Consider the following 21,852-nt stretch of genomic DNA (forward strand, 5'->3'; position numbering starts at 1 on the left):
GTTGCTCCAAGTCCCATCCAGCCTGGCCTAGGACACTTCCAGGGATGGGGAGTCCACAACCTCTCTGGGCAAATTTCACAAGAACTTTATTGCAAAGCTATCCCAAAAGGCCGGGATGAAACTATTGACTGCAGGGCTGGCTGCGGAACCGGCACCGATCCCACTCCTAAAGCACAGGGATTTAAACTTTCCCAAGCCCTGCTTGTGAACAAAAGAAGGGGTGAAAGCAATCCCGAGGGGTGAAGTTTTCCAATGACACAGGTGTTGAGTGACAGGCACTTGAGCGGTGTTTTGCTGCTGGTGCCCAACGTGACTCATCAGCACTTTCCAGCTTTGAAATGGGGACGAGTCTGGCTGTCTACAAAGACCGGCGACAGTTATTCCCAAACAATTCCCTGTTGCTGAGAACCTGGGCTGTATTATTTCAGCTGGGCGTGTGTGCAGAGTGAGTTCACTCTCCAGAATGCTGTTGGACATGCCAAGCCTAATTCATCAGAAAGATGATCCACCTCATCCAACCCATCCCAGGCTCATACATGCATAAAAGGGCTCTCCCCAGCCCTTGCAGAGCACAGGTTCACCTCTCTCCTTTCCCTCCTACTCCTTGCTCCAGGCCAGCACCTTTGCTCCTTGATTCTAGCTGTAGCATCCATCCCAACCCAAAAAGCCCCAGCAATGTCTCGCCAGTCCACCGTGAGGATTCAGAGGGGGAGAAGTGGCTTCAGCGCTGCTTCGGCCGTGGTCCCCAACACCTGCCGGACCAGCTTCAGCTCCTGCTCCGTCACCCGCCTGGGCAGCTGCAATGCTGGCAGTGGCTTTGCCAGGGTCGGGGGGGGCTTTGGAAGCAAAAGCCTCTACAACGTTGGTGGCTGCAAGAAGATCTCTGTGGCTGGAAGGGGTGGCAGCTTCTATGGCTCCGCAGGGTTCGGGAGCATGTACGGGGGTGGCTTTGGTGTTCCAGCCAACCTTGGCTACGGATACGGGGCCTTTGGGGGCGGCCCTGGATTCCCAGCTGGGGGCATCCACGAAGTCTCCGTCAATCAGAGCCTTCTGAAACCGCTCAACTTGGAGATTGACCCCAACATCCAACGGATCCGGAAAGAGGAGAAGGAACAAATTAAAACCCTCAACAACAAATTCGCCTCCTTCATCGACAAGGTGAGATCTGAGCTTTCCTAAATATCTCATTTTTTTGACAGGGACACTTTTCTTTGCTGCTTGATGAGGACAAAAGCTGATCAAGGAGGAATAGAAGTGAGGAATGAGACTTGAAGATGCCCTGGAAGCTCCAGGGAATGGCACCTGTTCCATAGCGGTTACCATGAATTAATCACCCAGTGTTTGAGTTCCTCCTCGTTTGCTACTCCACATCTCACAGGCAATGAGGAAAGAAAGCTCCAGAGGACAATCCCACCCTTCTGGAGACTTTCAGGAGCATTTCAGGAGCCTTAGGAACAGCTTTGTAGATGATTAAATGAAATCCAGAAACCCACCTAAAATGACCAAGAAATTGGCACAAGGGAGAAGCAGCTTCTCACTGCTCAAATTCCCTCAAAGGCATTTAAATCTGGCACCAGAATGTTTGGGTTTTTAGTTCAAAATATCAAAATCTGATCCAACTCTGTCTGTCCACCACATTTCACTGATGCACAAGAACATCTCAGTTCCTGCTCTGGTCAAGCAGCCCCTCCTTGGTTTCAAGGAAAACGCTGCAGTATTTTGGATGTTTAGTGGGATAGGGGAGCTCTACTGAAGGAAAGGAGAAACAGCACCTTAACAACGTTATTTTAATTAAAAAGCAAGTCCTGCTTTGCTCCTTATCTGATTTTGCTCACACTTTTCACGTGAAATCCCTGTATCTGGTCTCAATTTAAACAACGAATGGGAAGCCAGAAAATCAAGGGTTGTTACAGAGTTTGTAACACTGAACAGGGTCCCTGCAGTCAAATCTCCCAACAGACAAGAATTTGGCTCTGACAACCAGCTGGAAGGAGCATTTCACCCTCTCAGCCAGTTCTGAGACCCTCCCATTTGCAGGGAGAGTCTCCCTAGTCTCTGTCCTTTCCAAGCCCCTTCAGGATATTTCTTCTTCCAGGTCCGATTCCTTGAGCAACAAAACAAAGTTCTGGAAACCAAGTGGAGTTTGCTGCAGGAGCAGGGAATGAAAACAGTGAGGAACAACCTGGAGCCGCTTTTCGAGACCTACATCAACAACCTGCGTGTGCAGCTGAACTCACTGCTGAGCGACAAGGGGAGACTGGAGGGAGAACTCGTCAACACCCAGTACCTGGTCGAGGACTTCAAGAAGAAGTAAGTCTTGAGCTAATGCTCTACTCACCTGGGCAGGTGCAGCCTTTCTCCTCTCAACATCCTTAAACCAACTGGGGAACCCAGATGAGAGTCCAGGAGCCTGGAATTCCCGGCAATGACATTTTCTCAAGGAGAAATTTTCTCAGTAACGGAGTAACAGATCCGAGTGCACCAACATTTAGGGAATAATTTGGAGCATGATCAAAGACTTACTGACTAAATTACCTACTGAGAGGGAAAAATTACACAGTAGGTCTGAAAGTTTCAGGGCAGCACATTTCATTTGCTTAAAACAACAGAAGGAGGATGACTAATGGCCAGAAATAAGTAAAAAATAATGGATTCGTTCAAATTGTTTTGATGTACTTGTTTTAACTGGTTCAGCTCCTGATCTCTCATTGAGGGAAAAGAGCATTGTATGCAAAATGCTCTGAAGGAAACTCATTCCAGCAAACTCAAATCACCTCTCTCTGTTGCCTGCCCAAACAAAAGCTCCCTGTGCCGTCCTCCTTTAGGTATGAAGATGAGATCAACAGAAGGACCATCGCAGAGAACGAATTTGTGACGCTCAAGAAGGTGAGAGCAAATTCCAGGGCACTGTGGGATGGCTCATTGTAGAGCTCTGATCACCTACTCAGCCACAAATCCGTCCATTACAATTCCAACCCCTTCCGTTTTTTTATGGTTTCTTCCCTGCACTGTTATCACAATGCATGTTCCTGATTTACTGATAGCGGTGCAAACCACCCAAAAAATCTCTCATCCCCCAGGATGTAGATGCTTCCTACATGAACAAGGTGGAACTCCAAGCCAGGGCAGATGCGCTGAGCGAAGAAATTAATTTCCTGAGAGCGCTTTATGAAGCAGTGAGTACAATCAGCTCCAAAACATCCCGGCCCTCAGTGAAGAGCTTCTCTCCCTCCGTTCCTCTGAGAGCCTCTAATTCCTTCCCCCGGGAGATGCTAAATCCTTCCCCTCTGTAGAGTTGCACCACCACCTGAGCTGTTCAGATAATGATCTGTACCAGCCTCTCCCAGGTCTGCAGCTCACCTGGAAGGGTGAAAAGGCATCTCCCAAGGGAATTACCTCATTCCCTGTGCTCTTTGCAGGAGCTGTCCCAGATGCAGACCCAGATCTCTGACACCTCTGTGGTTCTCACCATGGACAACAACCGGAACCTGGACCTGGACAGCATCATCTCTGAGGTGAAGGCGCAGTACGAGGACATCGCCAACCGGAGCCGCGCCGAGGCCGAGTCCTGGTACCAGACCAAGGTGAAGGATCTGGGGTTTCCGTGCTCTTATCTTCATATCTTGTCTGGAACTGATAAAGACTGACTCTTCCAAGAAAACCTTCCCAGCTGCTGGTCTGGGCTTAAGGAGGGGCTCTCAGGTTCCTGGTAGTTCTGAAAATGGTGGATTTTCCCTTGACTGATTGTTCCTCTCTGTGACAGTACGAGGAGCTGCAGGCCACGGCTGGCAGGCACGGGGACGACCTCCGGAACACCAAGCAGGAGATCTCGGAGCTCAACCGCCACGTCCAGCGGCTCCGATCCGAGATCGACAGTGTGAAAAAACAGGTAAAGGGCAGCAAACCCCACTTTTAACCAATTTACCCCCGAACTTGCAAGGGAGAGGAAGGAAAAGATCAGAGCAACCTGGGCAGTTCTGCTCAGTTTGACCCTTTTTGGCTCAAAATGAAAACTGTCACTGAAACTGGTGGAGCTGATGGTGCTGGGATAAAACCTTGTGATTGCAGGGGAGGTGAAGAACAGCCTGGGTCTGGGGTGGGGACTTTAAACAGGGCTCTGTGTTCCACAGTGTGCAAACCTGAAAGCCGCAATTGCCGATGCTGAGGAGCGCGGGGAGCTGACCCTCAAGGACGCCAGGGCCAAACTGGCCGAGCTGGAGGATGCCCTGCAACAGGCCAAGGCTGACCTGGCCCGGCAGCTCCGGGAATACCAGGAGCTCATGAACGTCAAGCTGGCCCTGGACATCGAGATCGCGACCTACAGGAAGCTGCTGGAGGGCGAGGAGTGCAGGTGGGTGGGAAACATCCAGCCCTGGGGCTGGGGATGGCACTGGAGAAGCTCAGCATTGCTGGAATGCTGAACAGGGGGCACAGAGCGGGGAGATTGTCCCAGAAAATGGAAATAACAAAAATCCGCAAACGATGCTGTGATTTTATTGTTCTCCCCAAAGGCCTCTGGGAAATGTATCTTATTGTTCCCCCCCAATATCAGCAGACTTCTAATCCTCTTCCTTGTGTTCCATCCCCGAACAGGCTGGCTGGAGATGGAGTCCCAGTGAATATCTGTAAGTCTCTAAAATATAATAATTACCTTATTTAAACATAAATTGTTCTTGTCTCTGCACCAAGAAGCCAATGCCCAGAGATACTGAAACATTTCCTTCTCCTTCTTGCAGCCGTCACCAGAACAACGGTGGGAACGGGATACGGCGGAGGCAGCAACCTCAGCATGGGAGGGGGGATCTGCAATTTGGGGAACAGCTTCAACTGTGGGAGCGTTCCCGGGGTGAGCAGCACCACCCTCGGAGCTGGCAGCAGCTCCAGCATGAAGTTTGTCTCCAGCTCCTCCACCAGAAGAAGTTACAGGAGCTAAAATTCTCCTTCCAGTCAGTGCCACGCACCAGAAAACACCATAACTGGTCCTTTACTGGAGTGTGGCAGGGTCGGCACAACCAGGGCCACCTGCACCCCAAGTCCTGTCCCACAGGAGCCCTTACTTTAGGAAGTCTCTCTCAGCTGTGTTGTCTCGCACACGTCGTGTTGGGCTCAGCCCTGGAACCTGAGTCTCACTGGGTTAAATTTGCAGCTCGCTTGCTCCAGCTCAGCAGTTTTTTGGCCGGATTTTGTATATAAAATGTGTCCCATGACTGTTTGTCTCTTCACTTTCTGGGGTTTGTCTAATAAAAATGCACATGTAATTTATTCTATTTTGTGGTCCTTTTAATTAAAGAGGTGCAAGAGCAAATGCAAACACAGGTAGCAAGAACTTTTCCTCAGGCCCTGACCAGTTAAAGGCTCGGGTTTTTACTCCTCACTCAGATTTACTGAATTTCACTGTCAGCAGCCAGAACACCCCAGCCCAGCAGAGCCTCAGAGGGAGGTTTGGGGTTGATTTCGACATTCCCTCCCCACCATGAAGGGAAAACACCTGGAAGCCAAACACCAGGACACGCCAAGGCAGGCGTCAGGTATAAGGGGAAAAGGCCTGAGCTTCATTTGCTTCCAGCTCCCAGCCCATTCAGCATCCAAGAGCCTGGATCCTGGGGGTGGGATCCCAGTGCCAGGTGTGTGATGTACTCGCACAAACCTCGAACAAGAGGGAATTAATTCCCAGGGAGCCAGAGCACCCCCCTGGCCTGTTCAGGTGAATCACCCATCCCAAAGCCCTGGTCTCACCCACGCCTTGGAGCCAGCAGTGCCAACATCTGCCTGAGCGGGCTGAGAGCCCTCCCTGGCTCAGGTGCTCAGTTTGGGGCCTGGTGCTGATGTTCCCTCTCCTCTAACCACACGGAGGGGCAGGATCAGGGCCATACTCTGGTCAATAGGAATCATGAACCAGATATGGTCCTATACTGAATTAAATGTCACTTATCCAGTAGCTACACGAACACCCAAGAAAGGGATCTATTTCACTGCTGAAAAGTGAAAGTCTTCAAGATGCAGCATTTCTTCATGTTTTTAGGATATGTTTTGAGAAGGTGGAAGAAAAAGCAGAGGAGGTGTAGGGATTTCAGATGTGGTTCTGACTAATTGGGAGAAATTAACGGAGAAGTAAAAGCAGAGAAACATCTGCAGTGACAGATCTCACCGCTGGAAGGTCACTTGAATGGAGAGATGAGACTGGAAAAAATACCCCAGCCCTCACTCCCCGGATTTTAATAGGTCCAAGTAAGGAGTAGAGAGGCCTTTGTAGGAAAATACTCACGGGTTTGGGGAAATAGAAGGGAATTGGCAGTGCTGGAATGACAGACTGGATTCAGGGTTTCCTTCAGGACCAGTAGTCTCCCACAATTTTCTCGGATGCCCTGCGCTCTGCATGTGTATCCCTGAGGAAATCTCCCTCCCGAAATCTTGCAGGCTTGGTTGTGGATCTGCTGTGGGTCCCCACTCCTGCTGCACCAGCTCTCTCAGCAGCCTCCAGGGAAGGAGCAATATCCTCCCTCGGAGCAGCAGCCTGGGCCAGGTCAGCCAACGGCCTTCCCGCTGCTGCCCAAACACAGCCTCTCTAACCACGAGGATATGGAATTGTGCAACCCCAGAATCCCTGAGGTGGGAAAAGCCCTCCCAGCCCATCGAGTCCAACCTGTGCCTGATCCCCACCTTGTCCCCAGCCCAGAGCACTGAGTGCCACCTCCAGTCCTTCCTCGGACACCTCCAGGGATGGGGACTCCAAACCTCCCTGGGCAGCCCCTGCCAATGGCCATGGAGAAATTCCTCCTGATGTCCAACCTAAACCTCCCCTCGCACAGCCTGAGGCTGCTTCCTCCTGTCCCGTTGTTCCCTGGGAGCAGAGCCTGACTCTCCCCTGGCTGCCCCCTCCTTCAGGGAATTCCCCTGGGCCTCCTTTGTCCAGCTCCCTCAGGAGGAGGGACCAGACCCTTCCCTGGTGCTCCAGCCCCTTCCCCAGCTCTGTTCCCATCTCTGGACCCACTCCAGCCCCTCATGCTGTGAGGGGTCAATACATGGGGCATTAGTGGGAGTCTTGGAGCATCCGCCACCAAAAACCAGCTGGGGAGTGGGAAGGACGTGGAGGGAATTTTATGAACGGTGTTCTCAGACCTTTTCTTCCTGTGAAAACTGTCCATGTTCCACAGAATCATCAGGGCTGCAAGAGACCTTCAGGATGACCCAATCCAGCACCACCATGACCACCCTAAACCGTGTCCCCAAATGTGCCGAATCACCCTGATTTGAGCTGGCAACAGATGGTGAAATACCAGAAGCTGCCCCAGACGGGAGTTTCCGTCATCTGTGACACCAACACAACACTTGGTCCCACGTCCAACAGAGACATCAGAGGGTACCACCCCCTGCATGCACACCTGGGTCACGGCACAGAGAGAACAAAGCCTTTGATCCAGCCAGGGCTGGAATATTTGTTCTTCCTGGGCATTGCACCTCTGGATACTCAACCAGCCTCCAGCTGAGTCTACAGCTCAAGAGCAGGGCCCTGGTCACCAGGCGGTCACCTCCTGCATCCCGTCAGATTGCAGCCATGACCTGGGGCCGGTGTTTCAGCAGGAGAAGATGATCCCCATTAATTCCAGCCCAGCCCAGATTAAAGCCTTAGTCATAATGACACGGATGGTGCTGGCTCTCAGGGGCCAGGATTTGCAGTGTGTGGAGGGAGCTGATTGCAGGTTGGTGCCACTAAGGGTTTTACAGAGTTCTTTAGCACAGCCCGAGGCTCAGCCACAGGAGCTCCTCTCTCTTAAAAACGGCTGCTTGTTGTAACACACAGGAGCTGAAACACTCCCAAGACAGTTACTGTCATTCCAGGTTGTGTAATGGAAATGTTACAAGAACAGGGAGTAAAATAGAAATAAAAATCAAAAAGCTTGGCTGAAAGGCAAAAACAGACGATGGGAAACTGCCTATTTCCCTCCTGAGAGCTTCTGGTCACCCTCACTTTTCTGTCCAGCCGCCACGTGTGCCAGGACAAGCTCCTGAAAGATGCACCTGCAAACACCTGCAGCACATCCCGGTGCCTGGACATGGCTGGGGAAAGCCATGGATTGCCAGGAATGCTCTGTGGGAGCTCCTCCAAGGGGTGGCTGCTCAGCTTGGGCATCCGCAGCAGAGACAAACCTTGACAAACCCCAGGGGCTGCAGGGGCTGGGAAAAGCGCATCCACTCCTGGGCATCCGGACAAGGCACTGGGAGAGACCTGGGAGCATCTTGCCTGCTCTAGGAGAATCTCCTGTGTGCCAGAGCGGAGGCACTGTGTCCTTCACCAGGGCAATGCCCTGTTTGGCTTTTCTTGGAAGCCACAGGGCATAGGAGTGAAGAGAGGTGTCCGTGAGCAATGTCGTAAGCACTGAATTTCCTGGTGAGTAAGGGATATCAGAGGGGGAAGCCAACAGGCGTGGGGAGGGCAGCCTGGTAACACCGTGTAGAGACAAGGTTGTCCCATGAGTCAGGAAACAGCTCAAAAATCTGTGCAGGTGAAGCCCTGAGAAATCGCCAAGTCAGGGTTTGTGGCATCACAGATGACGGGAACTCCCGTCTGGGGCAGGTTCTGGTATTTCACCATCTGTTGCCAGCCCAAATCAGGGTGATTCGGCACATTTGGGGACACGGTTTAGGGTGGTCATGGTGGTGCTGGGCTGGCGGCTGGATTGGGTCATCCTGAAGGTCTCTTGCAGCCCTGATGATTCTGTGGAACATGGACAGTTTTCACAGGAAGAAAAGGTCTGAGAACACCGTTCATAAAATTCCCTCCACGTCCTTCCCACTCCCCAGCTGGATTTTGGTGGTGGATGCTCCAAGACTCCCTCATCACCACCCTGGCTCTCCCTCCATCACCTCTTTCCCTCTCCTGTACCAGTTCTGCTTTAAAGAACTCTCATTTGGGCACGAGAACAAGAGAAAAATTTCCATCAGGTTGGGGCCTGAGGTGCTGATGCCCCTCTGGAGTTTGCTCAAAACCACAAACCATGATCAGAGACTTCTCAGAGCTCGGACCTTGCACCAGGAACCAACATTCCAAAATCAACCAAATCAACCTTACACAACTCGGGTTGATTCATCCATGGACTGGAGATGAGCGAGCACTTGCCCAACAAGGAACCATCTCCCACAGCAGTGGAAGGAGGGAGTGGGAAAAGGGTGGCTGCAAACAGGAGCTGAGCAGCCACTATCGAGGTTTTCTCAGATATTTCAACACCAAAAAAATGCAACCCCTGCACTTTTTTGAAAGCTCTGTAGGTGCTCATGGTGAACTCACTGTGGGTGTGCCGGGCCCGGTTAATCAGCGGGATGAGCCCCACGCTGGAGCCGTCCCCTCCTCATGAGGGTATAAAGGGCCAGTCCCAGGCTGGGGGAGCACAACTTCACCTCCAGCCACTTCCTCTCATTCCTTCATTCCTTGGATCACTCCTGGCAGCTGCCATGTCCCGCCAGTGCACCGTGAGGAGCCAGGGCAGAACCGGCTTCAGCGCTGCTTCTGCCTTCATCCCAAACACCAGCAGCTCCAGCCTCTGCCTGCGCCCTGCATCCCAAACTGGAAGCTGCGGTGCCACCACTGGCTACGGAAGGTTCCCTGGAGGGTTTGGAAGCAGGAGCCTCCACAGCCTTGGCGGATGCCAGAGGATCTCTGTGGCTGGAAGAGGTGGTGGCTTCTATGGACTTGCAGGTTTTGGTGCTGGCACTGGGATCTCCTGTGGGTTTGGTGGGGCAGTTGCTGGTCCCTTTGGGTTTGGTGGTGGCCCTGGATTCCCTGCTGTCCCAGTCGGGGGCATCCACGAAGTGTCAGTCAACCAGAGCCTTCTGAAGCCGCTCAGCCTGGAGATTGACCCCAACATCCAGAGTATCCGTAAGGACGAGAAGGATCAGATTCAAAATCTCAACAATAAATTTGCCTCCTTCATCGACAAGGTGAGACCTGAGATTCCCGGTTGTGCTGTGGTGACTCTTTTGTGGGGAAGCACAAACAAGGGTGAATTTTATCTTTATCCACAATTTTGCTGCCCCTGTACTGCAGTTCTAACATCAGCAGCTTGGGAACAAATCCTGAGGGTTTCCAGCTTGAAGACCATTTACGTCTTTCAGGAATGCTGAGACCAGAAAACAGGGACAAAGTGGTGTAAGGATGTAAGGAAGCAGAGTTGGGAAAGAGAGCAGGAGTGTTTAAATTGTCAGCTGCTCCCCAAGGGCTGAGAGCTCCCACCTTCCAGCAAGTGAATCCTCGCAGGATGTCCCTCACGTCTCCAAGGAAGACCATCCTAAAACACCCTTCTCTCTGCAGGTCCGATTCCTTGAACAACAAAACAAGGTCCTGGAGACCAAGTGGGCCCTTCTGCAAGAACAGGAGAACAAAACAGTGAGAAAGAACATTGAGCCCCTCTTTGAGACCTACCTGAACAACCTCAGGAGGCACCTGAGCAGCCTAATGACAGACAGGGAGAACTTGGGAGGGGAGCTGAGCAAGGTGCAAAGCCTCGTTGAGGACTTCAAGAACAAGTGAGTCTGTTCATGGTCTGCCTGGGCCTGGGTGGACTGCAATAGATGCAGAAAACAAGGGGAAAAAGCCTTTGTGCTGATTTAATCTTCTGAGTAAGGCCTGAGCTTAATATAAAATATGGCTGAAAAGTCACAGACAGAAAATTACAGGACAAGAAGACCAAGGTGCAGAACTGTACATACAAAAAAAAATTAGAGGCTGGTCCTCTAATTAGTCCATTAGAAATTGGTCCATTAGAAATGATGAAATTATTTTTAAACAAGCCTAGACCACCCCTCCACCTCCATTCCACAGATACGAAGAGGAGCTCAACAAGCGAGCGGCTGTCGAGAGCGAGTTTGTGACCCTGAAGAAGGTGGGTGGGACCCACACGGCCTCCCGGCCCGGCAAGAAATCCCTTCTCCAGCTTTTCCTCTGCTTCTCCGAAACTCACCTCATTCTGCTGATGTGTTTCCTCTCCTAGGAGGTGGACGCTGCCTACCTGGACAAGACAGAGCTGCAGGCCAGGCTGGATTCCCTCATGGAGGAGATCGACTTCCTCAGAGCCCTCTACGAAGCTGTGAGCACCAGCGCTTGCATTCTTCTCCCAGTCCTTGCCTTCCCTTCCCATTTCAGAGCCTCAGGGCTGATTATTTTCCCTTCTGTTGCACTAAATAATTCACTGTTTTTTCCATTTCACATTTCTGCATGAAGCTGTCCTGGAAACATCCTTTTGTCCACCCCTCTAACCTGGGGGCTTTCCATCCTCTGAGCAACGTTTGTGTCTCACCCTGTGACTCACGGGAATATTTGCTGCTTTTGCAGGAGCTGTCGCAGATGCAGACCCAGATCTCCGACACCTCCGTCATCCTGACCATGGACAACAACCGGAGCCTGGACATGGAGAGCGTCATCGCCGAGGTGAAGGCGCAGTACGAGGACATCGCCAACCGGAGCCGTGCCGAGGCTGAGTCCTGGTACCAGTCCAGGGTAAGTGCCTGGGAAGGCTTCTGCAGTGGGAAAACCACACTCACATCCCCAAATGCCCCCGGGGAGGTGGGTCCCACTGTGATTCTGAAACACAGAATGTCTTCAGATTTAATAACCCTATGAAATTTGGAAGCGTTAATTTGGGATTGGGAACACGCACACATTTTGGAGCACAAACACCCCCAAACCCACACTCTGTTGGGCTCTAAATTCCGCTTATTTTCCCTTGACTGATTGTTCCTCTCTGTGACAGTACGAGGAGCTGCAGGCCACGGCTGGCAGGCACGGGGACGACCTCCGGAACACCAAGCAGGAGATCTCAGAGCTCAACCGCCACGTCCAGCGGCTCCGATCCGAGATCGACAGCGTGAAAAAACAGGTAAAGGGCACCGCCAATGCATCAAATGTAACTCTTACTGTGACCTGACCTCTGGGTTGTCCAGGGAATAAAAATAAATTCATCGAATGGAGTTCTGCTGAATCAGGAATGAACATGACAGGATTTATATCAGAGCAGTGACATCACCAAGAGTTGCTCAGTGTAATGTCGATGACCCCAAGGAGATGCTGAGAGTTGTGGAGGTAAATCCAGACTGTGACCTGGCTCAGAACATGGATCGGGTCAATGGATTGAATTCAATTCATGGATCAGTGATAGTTAAGACCTATTGATGTCAACCCAAATATCAGACCTGGGATCGGGACCTCAGGACACAAAAAGCTGGATTATGCTCTCAATAAGGAATGAAAACCCGGATTTTCCCCTGCAGGTCACTGGGCTGCAGACAGCCATCGCCGACGCGGAGCAGCGCGGGGAGGTGGCCCTCAAGGACGCCAGGGCCAAGCTGGAGGAACTGGAGACAGCCCTGCAGAAAGCCAAGGCTGACCTGGCCCGGCAGCTCCGGGAATACCAGGAGCTCATGAACGTCAAGCTGGCCCTGGACATCGAGATCGCGACCTACAGGAAGCTGCTGGAGGGCGAGGAGAGCAGGTGGGTGGGATTTTATATTCCAGTTTTCAGAGGTGCAGTGCAGTTGCGGAGCCTGGTCAGGTTTAGACCCGCATTCAGACCTGGGAGTGCCTGTGAAGAGGAGCTCTTTGGGAAGAGCTGCCTATCATACAAACTTCTCACCTTTCAAAAATTTTCCAAGGAAATCTTCCTGCCTTTGTGAGCAGGTCCTGCTGACAGGTTCCCCTTGAACTCTCACTGGCTCTCTTTTGCTCCCTGACAGGCTCTCTGGGGAAGCTGCTGGCTCAGTGAACATCTGTAAGTAACATTCAGAGAGAGTTTGGCACTTTCTCCTTTACCTCCCACCCCTGCTCAGAGCCCATCCCACTCATCCACTGCCAGTGGATGTCTCTCACGAGGGCGTTTTCCTCTGGCAGCTGTGACCAGAACCACTTCAGGAATGGGATATGGAAGCGGGAACTGCCTGACCTTCAGTGGCGGGGCTGGAGGTGGGGTCTGTGCTGGACTGGGAATGGGCTCCAGCTCCGCAAGCGGACACGGCACGGATGGCTCATGCATGGTCGGAGGGAGCAGCTCCAGCTTCAAGTCCATCTCTACCAGCTCTTCCACCAGGAGATGTTACTGAGGAGCTGACTCCAGGCCCCAGTGCCACCAGTGATGAGGCTTCTCTTGGGTCCAGTCCTCACCCAGCTCTTTCAAAAGATTTGGAAATCAAACCCATCTGTCATTATTTATAGAAAAGATGCTGTGCTCCCGTTTGTCCTTTGACCCTCAACATTCCTCATTTCCCAGTGCTTGTCTAATAAAAGGCATGTGGAATTAATTGTCGCATCCTCTATTTAATTCCAATTCTTTTCTCATACCCTGGGGCAAAGAGTGGTTGGTGCAGCAGAGTAACTTTGCTGCTTTGAAGGTAAAAAAAGTCACACACAAGTTGAGACATCTCCTCCCTCTCCAGCACCATGGACCTCATATCTAACAGGAATAGAACATTCGGATGTTCCATTTCTGTGAGGATGGGCAGACATCTACCCTTCCTACTTGGCTCTAGAGAAAGTCCTTCTATCTTAATTCCTACATTACAACATCTCAGCCTTTTATGCCAAGGTGGTCGTGCCCAAACCTCTGTAACCAAAGGGGGTGAGTCACAGAGGGATATAAATCTGTGTTTCCCAAGAAAATGAGTGCTGCAGCTCATCTGTTCTGCACACAAATCTCCTGCAGGGACTGATAAAACATAGCCATTACCATAATGAGAAATGGAAAGGACCCATTAAACCCCCAGAGTAACCCTCTTTGGGAGGAATAATGTCCCCAGAGGAGGCTGTGAGACAGCAAAAGACCCTCAGGGCACTGGAAAGGAAGTGGGTCGTCCTCTTCAGCACCTCCCCATCTTTCTCCAGCCTCTCCGGTCCACATCCCACTGGCAGCAGCAGAGCTGGAGTTTGCTTTGTTATTTCAGCGCTGTCCGGCATCAAGGCTCCATCCAGAGCTAAAGGGATGGGGAAGGGTCTGCAGGGGACACACAAGGAGCAGCTGAGGGTGCTTGGTTTGTCCACCTTGGAAAAGAGGAGACTGAGGGGAGACTCCTCAGGGGCTGCAGCTTCATCCTGAGGGGCATCTCTGAGATCTCAGCTCTGGGGACCAGGGACAGGACCCAGGGAATGGCTGGAGCTGGGCCAGGGCAGGCTCAGGCTGGGGATCAGGGAAAGGTTCTTCCCCAGAGGGTGCCGGGCACTGCTCAGGCTCCCCAAGGAATGGGCACAGCCCCGAGGCTGCCGAGCTCCAGGAGCGTTTGGACAATGCCCTTGGGCACAGGGTGGGACTTTGGGGTGTCTGTGCAGGGCCAGGGGTTGGACTCGATGGTACCTGTGGGTGCCTTCCAGCCCAGGGTGTTCTGTGACTCATCTGATGAGCAGGACTTTCACACCTCAGGCTGTTTTCTCTCAGGGGACCCTGGACTTGCAGAATTCTCATCATTCAGCATTTTGCCTCAAAGCACCCAGGCTCCCAGAAAGGCTCTGGTGTGTCCCAAATCCCCACCTTTACCAGCAGCACCTCAGTGCAGGTGAAGTTCTGCCTGCAAAGCTCAGGAGTGCAGACCAAGACAGGAACTTCTTGCCTGGATCAGCAGAGGTTGTCACTACCCCACCATGGCTGGAAATCCGGGGGCAGTCAGGTTTCTTTCTTTAGCAAAGCACATCAAATTGGCATTTTCCCCACCTCTGGATTCCCTCTGGCAGCAACTTCAGTCTCATCAGCTTTAAACTGAACAGGACCCATTTAACCAAGCTAAAACCAAGCCCAAAGGCAACTTGTGGATGGAAATGGATTTTTTTTTTTTTTTGCCCCACCAGTAATCTCCTCTTTGAAAAACAGCTTAGAAAATACAGGTCAGAAAGTTTTACGAGCTGTCGCTGCCAGCCCGCGGTATTGGAGCAGGTGGGGGTGGCTGGGTGCCAGATACCGAACCCGTGAGCTCACTCCCTTGAGCTGTGGTCAAGCCCAGCTCTCCAAAAGCATAAAAGGCTGAGGGGACTCCTGATCCCAACTCCCAAAGATTCTTGCTCCTCTTCCACCTCACCTCATTGTCCTCTTCCAGTGCTGGGTCTCTTGGAGCTGGGTGCTGCTCCTTCCGCCACGCCCGTCCAGCGCAACAGCTTCGGCTGTGTGTCCGTGTCCCACGGCACTGCTGGAGGTGTGGGAAGGGCCACTGGAGCCTTCAGCAGGAGGAGCCTTCACAACCTCGGGGCGAGCACGAGGATGGCTCTGAGCAGAGGGCCCTGGACCAGGGCCAGACCAGGACACAGCCCAAGGGCAGGAGGCAGAGCTGGAGGAGCAGGGCTTGGATGCGGCCCTGGAGGAATCCAAGAGGTCAAGGTCAACCAGCACCTCTTGGTGCCCCTGAACTGGAGGTTGACCCCAACATGCAGCAGGTGCAGCAGGAGGAGAAGGACCAGATCAAATCCCTCAACAACAAATTTGCCTCCTTCCTCGACAAGGTGAGGCACATTCTGCTCCTCCAGCTCTGGCATTGCCTGGAGATGGGGTCAGGGAGTTCTCAACGTTAGAAATTTAATTCTTAATCATTAAAGCAGGGTTAAAGGTTTTGTTCAGGATTTTGTTCCATATCGAGGCTCTCCCTACAGCTCTTTTTGACAACCTGGATGCGGAGCAAATTATTTCTCCAGGTTTCCTTGCAGTTGAATATTTCTCCTGGCTCCCGAATCTTCCTACCAATGATCTTTTGGTGACACGCCCATCTAATCATGCTTTAAATTACAGAAAATATTTACAACCCCTGCCATATTAAACCTCCATTCCATGACAAGCAAGGCAAGTTTTGAGTTGAGGATACTGAACTATTTATATTCTTCTGATGGGTTTCAGGTGTGGTTCCTGGAGCAACAAAACAAAGTTCTGGAGACCAAATGGAGTCTCTTGAAAGACCAGAAAATGGTGCAGAATAACCTGGAGCCCATGTCAGCAACGTGGGGTGGCAGCTGGAGGCTCTGGGAGGGGAGAGGCTGCAGCTCAGCTCCGAGCTTGAGGCCATGCAGGACACTGTGGAGGACTTCAAGGTCAGGTAGACAACCCCCCAGAAAAACCTGTCCAGTTTTCCTTCACTCTGTTCTTCCTGTGTCAGTGAAAAGGCCCAAGACAGCCCACAAAAGGTGACCTCAGAATCATGGAAAGGTTTGGATGGGAAGGGACATTAAAGATCATCCCATCCCACCCCTGCCATGGCAGGGGCACCTCCCACTGCCCCAGGCTGCTCCAAGCCCCATCCAGCCTGGCCTTGGGCACTGCCAGGGATCCAGGGGCAGCCACAGCTGCTCCAGGAAATCCATTCCAGCCCCTCCCCACCCTCACAGTGCGGAATTCCTTCCCCATGTCCCATCTAAATCTCTCCTTTCTTAGCTGAAATCAGAATTCGTTCAATGTATTGGAGAGTTTGAGCACTTTGGAAAGCGAGGAGTTACCTCCCACCCCAGGGAAAGTTGCCTGGGCGAGAGTTTCAGCTCAGCAGCTCTTTGGGCTGCTGGGAGCAGGAGTTCCCTCTCTCCTCTGCTCTTTGCACTTGGGGAAAACATCCATCCAGTACTTGTGTCTGCTCCCATGGCCACGAGGGATCCACTGGGAATGGATGGGAATAAATGAGGAGTGTAAATTGTCAATGGGGAACCAGAAAAACGAGAGGTGGGAGAGAGGTGCTCACCCCAGCTCCCAGCAAGGGCACACGCACCCTGCCAGAACCCTCTGCTCTGCCTTCCCCAGGATCACATGCCTGACACTCTGTGCCACCTTTCCCAACAGGAAAAGTTCCCTCCAGTCCCAAAGCAACATCGGAACATCCTTGACTGCCTTGGGAAAGGAAATCAGCACGCACACGAAATCCCTGGACAGTCAAAGGCCACGTCAGAGAAGCGGCTTAGACTTTAGAGCTCTGCTTGTGCCTGAGGAAGTGGCAAATATTCCTTCGGGATCAGGGGATTTTGGGGGGGAAGCTCAATGACATCACACACATTGCTGGGCAGGGACCACCCTCTTGCATCTACACCTACAAAAGGACATCAGGCTCCTGCCCCACTTCCTAGGAATTTGTCCTTCCCACCTTTATCTATTTTAAACTTCTTGGCTCCCAGATTTTCTTCCTAATATGGGAATTGGAATGAGATGATCTTTAGGGTCCCTTCCAACCCAAACCTCTGATTCCTCTGGGCCAAACATTAATCCAGCATCTGGACAACAGAGATTTCATTTCCTCTTCTACGTGGCCAAGAGCTTCGAGACCCACAAATTGCTGCAAAGCTGGGGCTCTGCTTAATGGAAATGATTTTCAGGGATGGATAATCCTGATTGGAATAAATCTTCCCCCATGAAAGGGCCAGGAGAGGCCGATGGTTTATTACCTGCACGGACTCCTTCTTTTGAACTCCTTCTCTTTCTCTCTTTCATCTCCCCCATTTAATCATTCCATGGGAGCTGGGCATCAGTCCAGGCTCCCGCTGGGTTTTGACCTTTCCCAAGAGCGCAGCCTTGGCTCTCCCTGCCCGGGCCACCCCGCCCTCCTCCCCGGCCATCCCGCGGGAGCCGCGTCGGGATCCCGGCTCTCCTGACTAACCAGGTGTGGCGATGAGCTCAGCCCCGGCTCCACCCAGAACGTTTCGGGAGCACAAGGCTCCCATTCACGGGACAAAAGGTGCCTTTAATGAGGGCCTGCAGCTTTTCTAGACGCCTCCTCCCCAGGGGTGCTGCCTTGTCCATCATGATCAGTGACGTAGAAGTAGAAACAATAAAGCTCCAGCAAGGACTCTGGTCCAGCGCTGTTCCCTCCAAAAATCTGTGGATTGGTGGTAAACGCCCCCAGGAAGAGACCCTTTGGTCTCTCCTCGTGTGAAGAGGGGGTTTGCACGGCCCCTGGCGGAGGCTGTGAAGGGATTCTGAGCTCTCCCTCCCCACAGGTGCGAGGAGGAGATCAACAAGTGCACGACAGCAGAGAACAACTTTGTCATGCTCAAAAAGGTGAGAAGGCACCGCCACCAAAACAGGCACAGCTTTGGAAAGGCAAACCACATTCAAATCACCCTTTGTACCCAGCAATGCCGGGCCCAGAGCACCGAGACAGGTGGAGTCATCCCAGAAAGCAGAAACGCCCGGTTGTGCCAGTGGGGCAGTGCTGGGCCATAATTCCTCCTTTTTTCAGGTCCCTCATCCCAAACTCGGGGGTGTCCTGGTCCCCCAGATCAGCTCTGGGTCATCCGGACCTCGTCGCTTCACCAGATGCTCCTCCAGTCCTCAGCCTGTCCGTGTCCGACCCCGATCCCCACAGCCCCCTGGTCCCACCTGCAGGAGACAACAAGAAGCTTCTGCTGCTTCAAGTATCGTGCAAAATATCTGTCTGGGCCCTGGCAAGGAAAGGGAAATTCAGTGCTTGGATCCATGGACACCCTCCCTCCTCCCCTCCCAAAAAAAGGTGGAGGGGAGAAATCAGTTCACTCTTGGCTCTGTTTAAAGGCACAGAGATCAAAAAATCCTCCATTTCTGGTTTAATATGGAATTTCAGTTCTTAATTTAATCTGAAACTCCAAAGGTTTGTGTTAGAAGAAGAAGAGAAGGCCTGGTCCAACCGCCGTTGTCACCGTTCCAGGATGCAGATGCTGCCTAAGTGAACAAGGTGGATCTGGGGACCAAGGCGGATGCCCTGACAGAGGAGATAAACTTCCTGTGAGCCCTCTACGAAGCAGTAAGAGTATCCCAAATTTCCCAGTCTGCTATTCCCCCATTTTCCTGGTGTCCAGAGGCTCGAAGAGCCCAAGAACCGGTCAGTGCTGCAGCTCCTCCCCATCCCTCTTCTACACCTTGGCCCAGGAGAAACAAACAGAGAAACATTTGGGACAGAAAATGAATTTGTTTGACTTACAGGAGCTGTCCCAGATCTCCGACACCTCTGTGGTCCTGTCCATGGACAACAACCGAAACCTGGACCTCAACAGCATCATCGCTGAGGTGAAGGCACGGTACGAGGACATCGCCAACCAGAGCCGCGCCGAGGCAGAGTCCTGGTACCAGAAGAAGGTAAGGAGGTGAAAACAAGCATGAGATTTTTTTGTTCAGCATTTCCCAGAGGGTGATTTATACTGGAGAGAACAAACAGCAAGAACAGGGGGATAAGGTGTAAAATGAAGTGGATTTGAGAGGAGTTCAAATAGTTCCTTGGAGATGTTTGGCAGTTAGACTTGGTTTCCAACCTTAACGAATCCCTGGTCCTTCACAATTCCATGTGAAAATGCTGCTTTGATAACGAGAGATGGAGGAGCAGAAGGAGACAGAAGGAGGAAGGAAATGCGTTAAAGCTCAAGGGGATGAGTGTGGTCCTGGTCAAGAGAGGATCAGAGCAGGGTCAGTCTCTGCCTGTCCCCATAAGTCACCTCCCCGCCCACCCAGTACGAGGAGCTGCAGCTCTCGGCCGGCCGGCACGGGGATGACCTCCAGAACACGAGGGTGGAGATCTGAGATGAACCGCCTGGTCCAGCAGCTCCACTCAGACATGGACAGCGTGAAGAAACAAGTACAGACACAGAACCTCCCCAAACATGGGGCACTCCCGTCTCCACCCGTGGCTGGAGGGGGCCTGGGAATCGGTATCCAAACCCACCACATGAGCACTGGACTTGTTCCCGTCCCTGTAGGTGGCCGGGCTGCAGACGGCCACCCCTGATGTGGAGCAGCGCGGGGACGTGGCCCTCAAGGACGTCAGGGCCAAGCTGGAGGAACTGGAGACAGCCCTGCAGAAAGCCAAGGCCGACCTGGCCCGGCAGCTCCGGGAATACCAGGAGCTCATGAACGTCAAGCTGGCCCTGGACATCGAGATCGCGACCTACAGGAAGCTGCTGGAGGGCGAGGAGTGCAGGTGGGAGTTCCCCCTGCAAACCAAATCATGTCCAAATCCAGAAATGTTCTCACCTTTGCCTTGCAAGGAGCCAAAAGTGCCACCAAATCTTGCAGAGAAAACTCACCCCCATCCTACACAGTTACAGGGGACATTCCAAATCCTCTTAGATGCTCCCCATCAGACCCAGCCCCCCTTGGATCTGTTTTCCAAGGTCCCTGGTGCCAAAATCTTGCTTGAAATTATCCTAAATAACGAGCCCTGACTTCTCCATCCTCTCTTTCTTCCAGGCTGGCTGGAGAAGGCGTTGGTGCCGTGAATATTTGTAAGTAGTTCATCTCACAAAAATATACAGAGTGATTCCTTGATTGTACCTGGAATTGAGGATAAGACAAGGAAGATGCAGCTTGTGGTTATCGGCACAAAAATTAACATAATTAGGTTTTGCTGCCTAATTTTTCCAGCCCTTTAGGTGGGACTAGGGACACCAAAGAGCCTGAGGCACATTTTCCTTGATCTTGATTTGAAGGGATTCGTACATTGAGATTGTCCCTTGGGAGACTCAGATGTCTCAGGCCAGGAAGAAAGGCTGGAGAGTAAGATGTGCGAAATCCAGGCAGTGACAGACCGTCCAAGAAATAACTGGAATGTGTGAAACTAAAGCTTGAAGTTCCTTTGTACTCTTTCAAACAAACTCAGTGCCCCTGCTTGCCCTTCGCAGCCGTGGTCTCATCTGGGAGCAGCTGCAGAGGTGGGAACACGCTGGGGCTGGGCTCGGCTTTCAACAACAGCCTTGGACCGGGGGGAAGCGGCGCCGGCTCCAGCTGCCGGGCCGGGAGATTCGGCTCCGGAGCAGGAAGCAGCTCCAGCGTGAGGTTTGTGTCGAAAAGCACCACCCAGAAGAGCCACCGGAGCTGAGCCACTCACCTGGAGCGGGGGAGGGCGAGCAGCGCCGTCACCTGCCAGCGCAAAGCCTGGAATCATCTCAAAATCCCCGCTTGTCACTCTGCCATTAAGGGAAAACCTTCCCAGCGCTATTTCTCGGCTTGGGAGCGATCCCTCCCCCAGCTGGCCAGTGCAGCTTGTCAGTGATTAATCAGCTGTCTCATTAACGAGTCTCATTAACGTCAGAGCTCAGCTAGCACCTTCCCAGTGCCCCGGTGCCAATCCAGAGGAGGGGCAAGAATTCGGTTTACCTCTGGTCCATGGAAGCAGAGCCTGTTCCTTCACCTGCTCCGGGGGAGTTGAGCCCGTGGTGCTCCCTCCCCGCTACCCCTCCCTCACTCCCCACATTCCTAAGGAATTGAAAACAAAACGTCTTCCCACGGGCAGTTTCTCCATTCCCCAGTTCCTCTGGCGTTGCTGGCTCACTCCAGGGCTCTCCTGCTCTACCTACATCCCAAAATTCAGCCCTAATTTTCCATAGGTGAAAGGGCTCTCTCTAATGTCCAATTAATTCCTCACCCACCCAGAAGGGATAATTTCAAGCCCAAACCCATGTGACTCACAAGTGTCCCAGCAGAAAATCATTCCCCTTCCCAGAAGCTGGAGATGGGTTAGAAACCCAGCGGGGGAGAAAAGAAAGAAGGAACAACAATTGTTGAACCCAAACCATAAATTTTACGTAACTTGGAAAAACATCTCTGGTTTAGCTTCTTTCTTTTTGTTTTTCTTTTTCCTTCTCTTTTTATGGGAAGTGGAGGGAGGCAAAGAAGAGGGTTGGGAAATTCTGTGCCAAAATGTAACCAGCTCGTTCCTCCCATTTTCTGCTCCTGCTGAACTTTTTATACGGATTTTATGAAATTTCTTCAATAAGCTGCAATCAAACCATGAGCAGTGGGGGGTTTCTGTGCCACCACGGAATCTCCCTACAAGTGTCATTTTAGAGTCATTTGAGAAGATTTGGTCTCATCACCGGCTGTTTCTCAGAGCCTTCCCATCTCCTGCTCCTCCCTGTCTGTGTCCTGAGAGGAGGGGGAGCACGGGAGCATCGGGAGA

General features: G+C 52.2%; 2 protein-coding genes and 1 pseudogene across 2 annotated transcripts; all 3 read left to right on the top strand.

The window, feature by feature from the left end:
* The first annotated feature begins 675 nt into the window (after positions 1–675).
* On the top strand, positions 676–4,933 carry LOC138099942 (keratin, type II cytoskeletal 75-like). The gene is made up of 9 exons (XM_068997561.1): positions 676–1,158; positions 2,096–2,310; positions 2,826–2,886; positions 3,081–3,176; positions 3,420–3,584; positions 3,764–3,889; positions 4,131–4,351; positions 4,594–4,625; positions 4,737–4,933. The coding sequence occupies exons 1-9, from the start codon at positions 676–678 to the stop codon at positions 4,931–4,933; spliced, it is 1,596 nt and encodes a 531-aa protein (XP_068853662.1).
* Positions 4,934–9,450: 4,517 nt separating this feature from the next.
* Positions 9,451–13,086, top strand: LOC138099941 (keratin, type II cytoskeletal 5-like). Its single transcript, XM_068997560.1, has 9 exons — positions 9,451–9,936; positions 10,307–10,521; positions 10,817–10,877; positions 10,986–11,081; positions 11,327–11,491; positions 11,745–11,870; positions 12,262–12,482; positions 12,724–12,758; positions 12,878–13,086. The coding sequence occupies exons 1-9, from the start codon at positions 9,451–9,453 to the stop codon at positions 13,084–13,086; spliced, it is 1,614 nt and encodes a 537-aa protein (XP_068853661.1).
* Positions 13,087–15,224: 2,138 nt separating this feature from the next.
* Positions 15,225–21,165, top strand: LOC138099897 (keratin, type II cytoskeletal 6A-like; annotated as a pseudogene).
* The last annotated feature ends 687 nt before the right edge of the window (positions 21,166–21,852 follow it).

Source organism: Aphelocoma coerulescens, chromosome 29 (genome assembly GCF_041296385.1).
Source record: "Aphelocoma coerulescens isolate FSJ_1873_10779 chromosome 29, UR_Acoe_1.0, whole genome shotgun sequence".
NCBI lineage: Eukaryota > Metazoa > Chordata > Aves > Passeriformes > Corvidae > Aphelocoma > Aphelocoma coerulescens.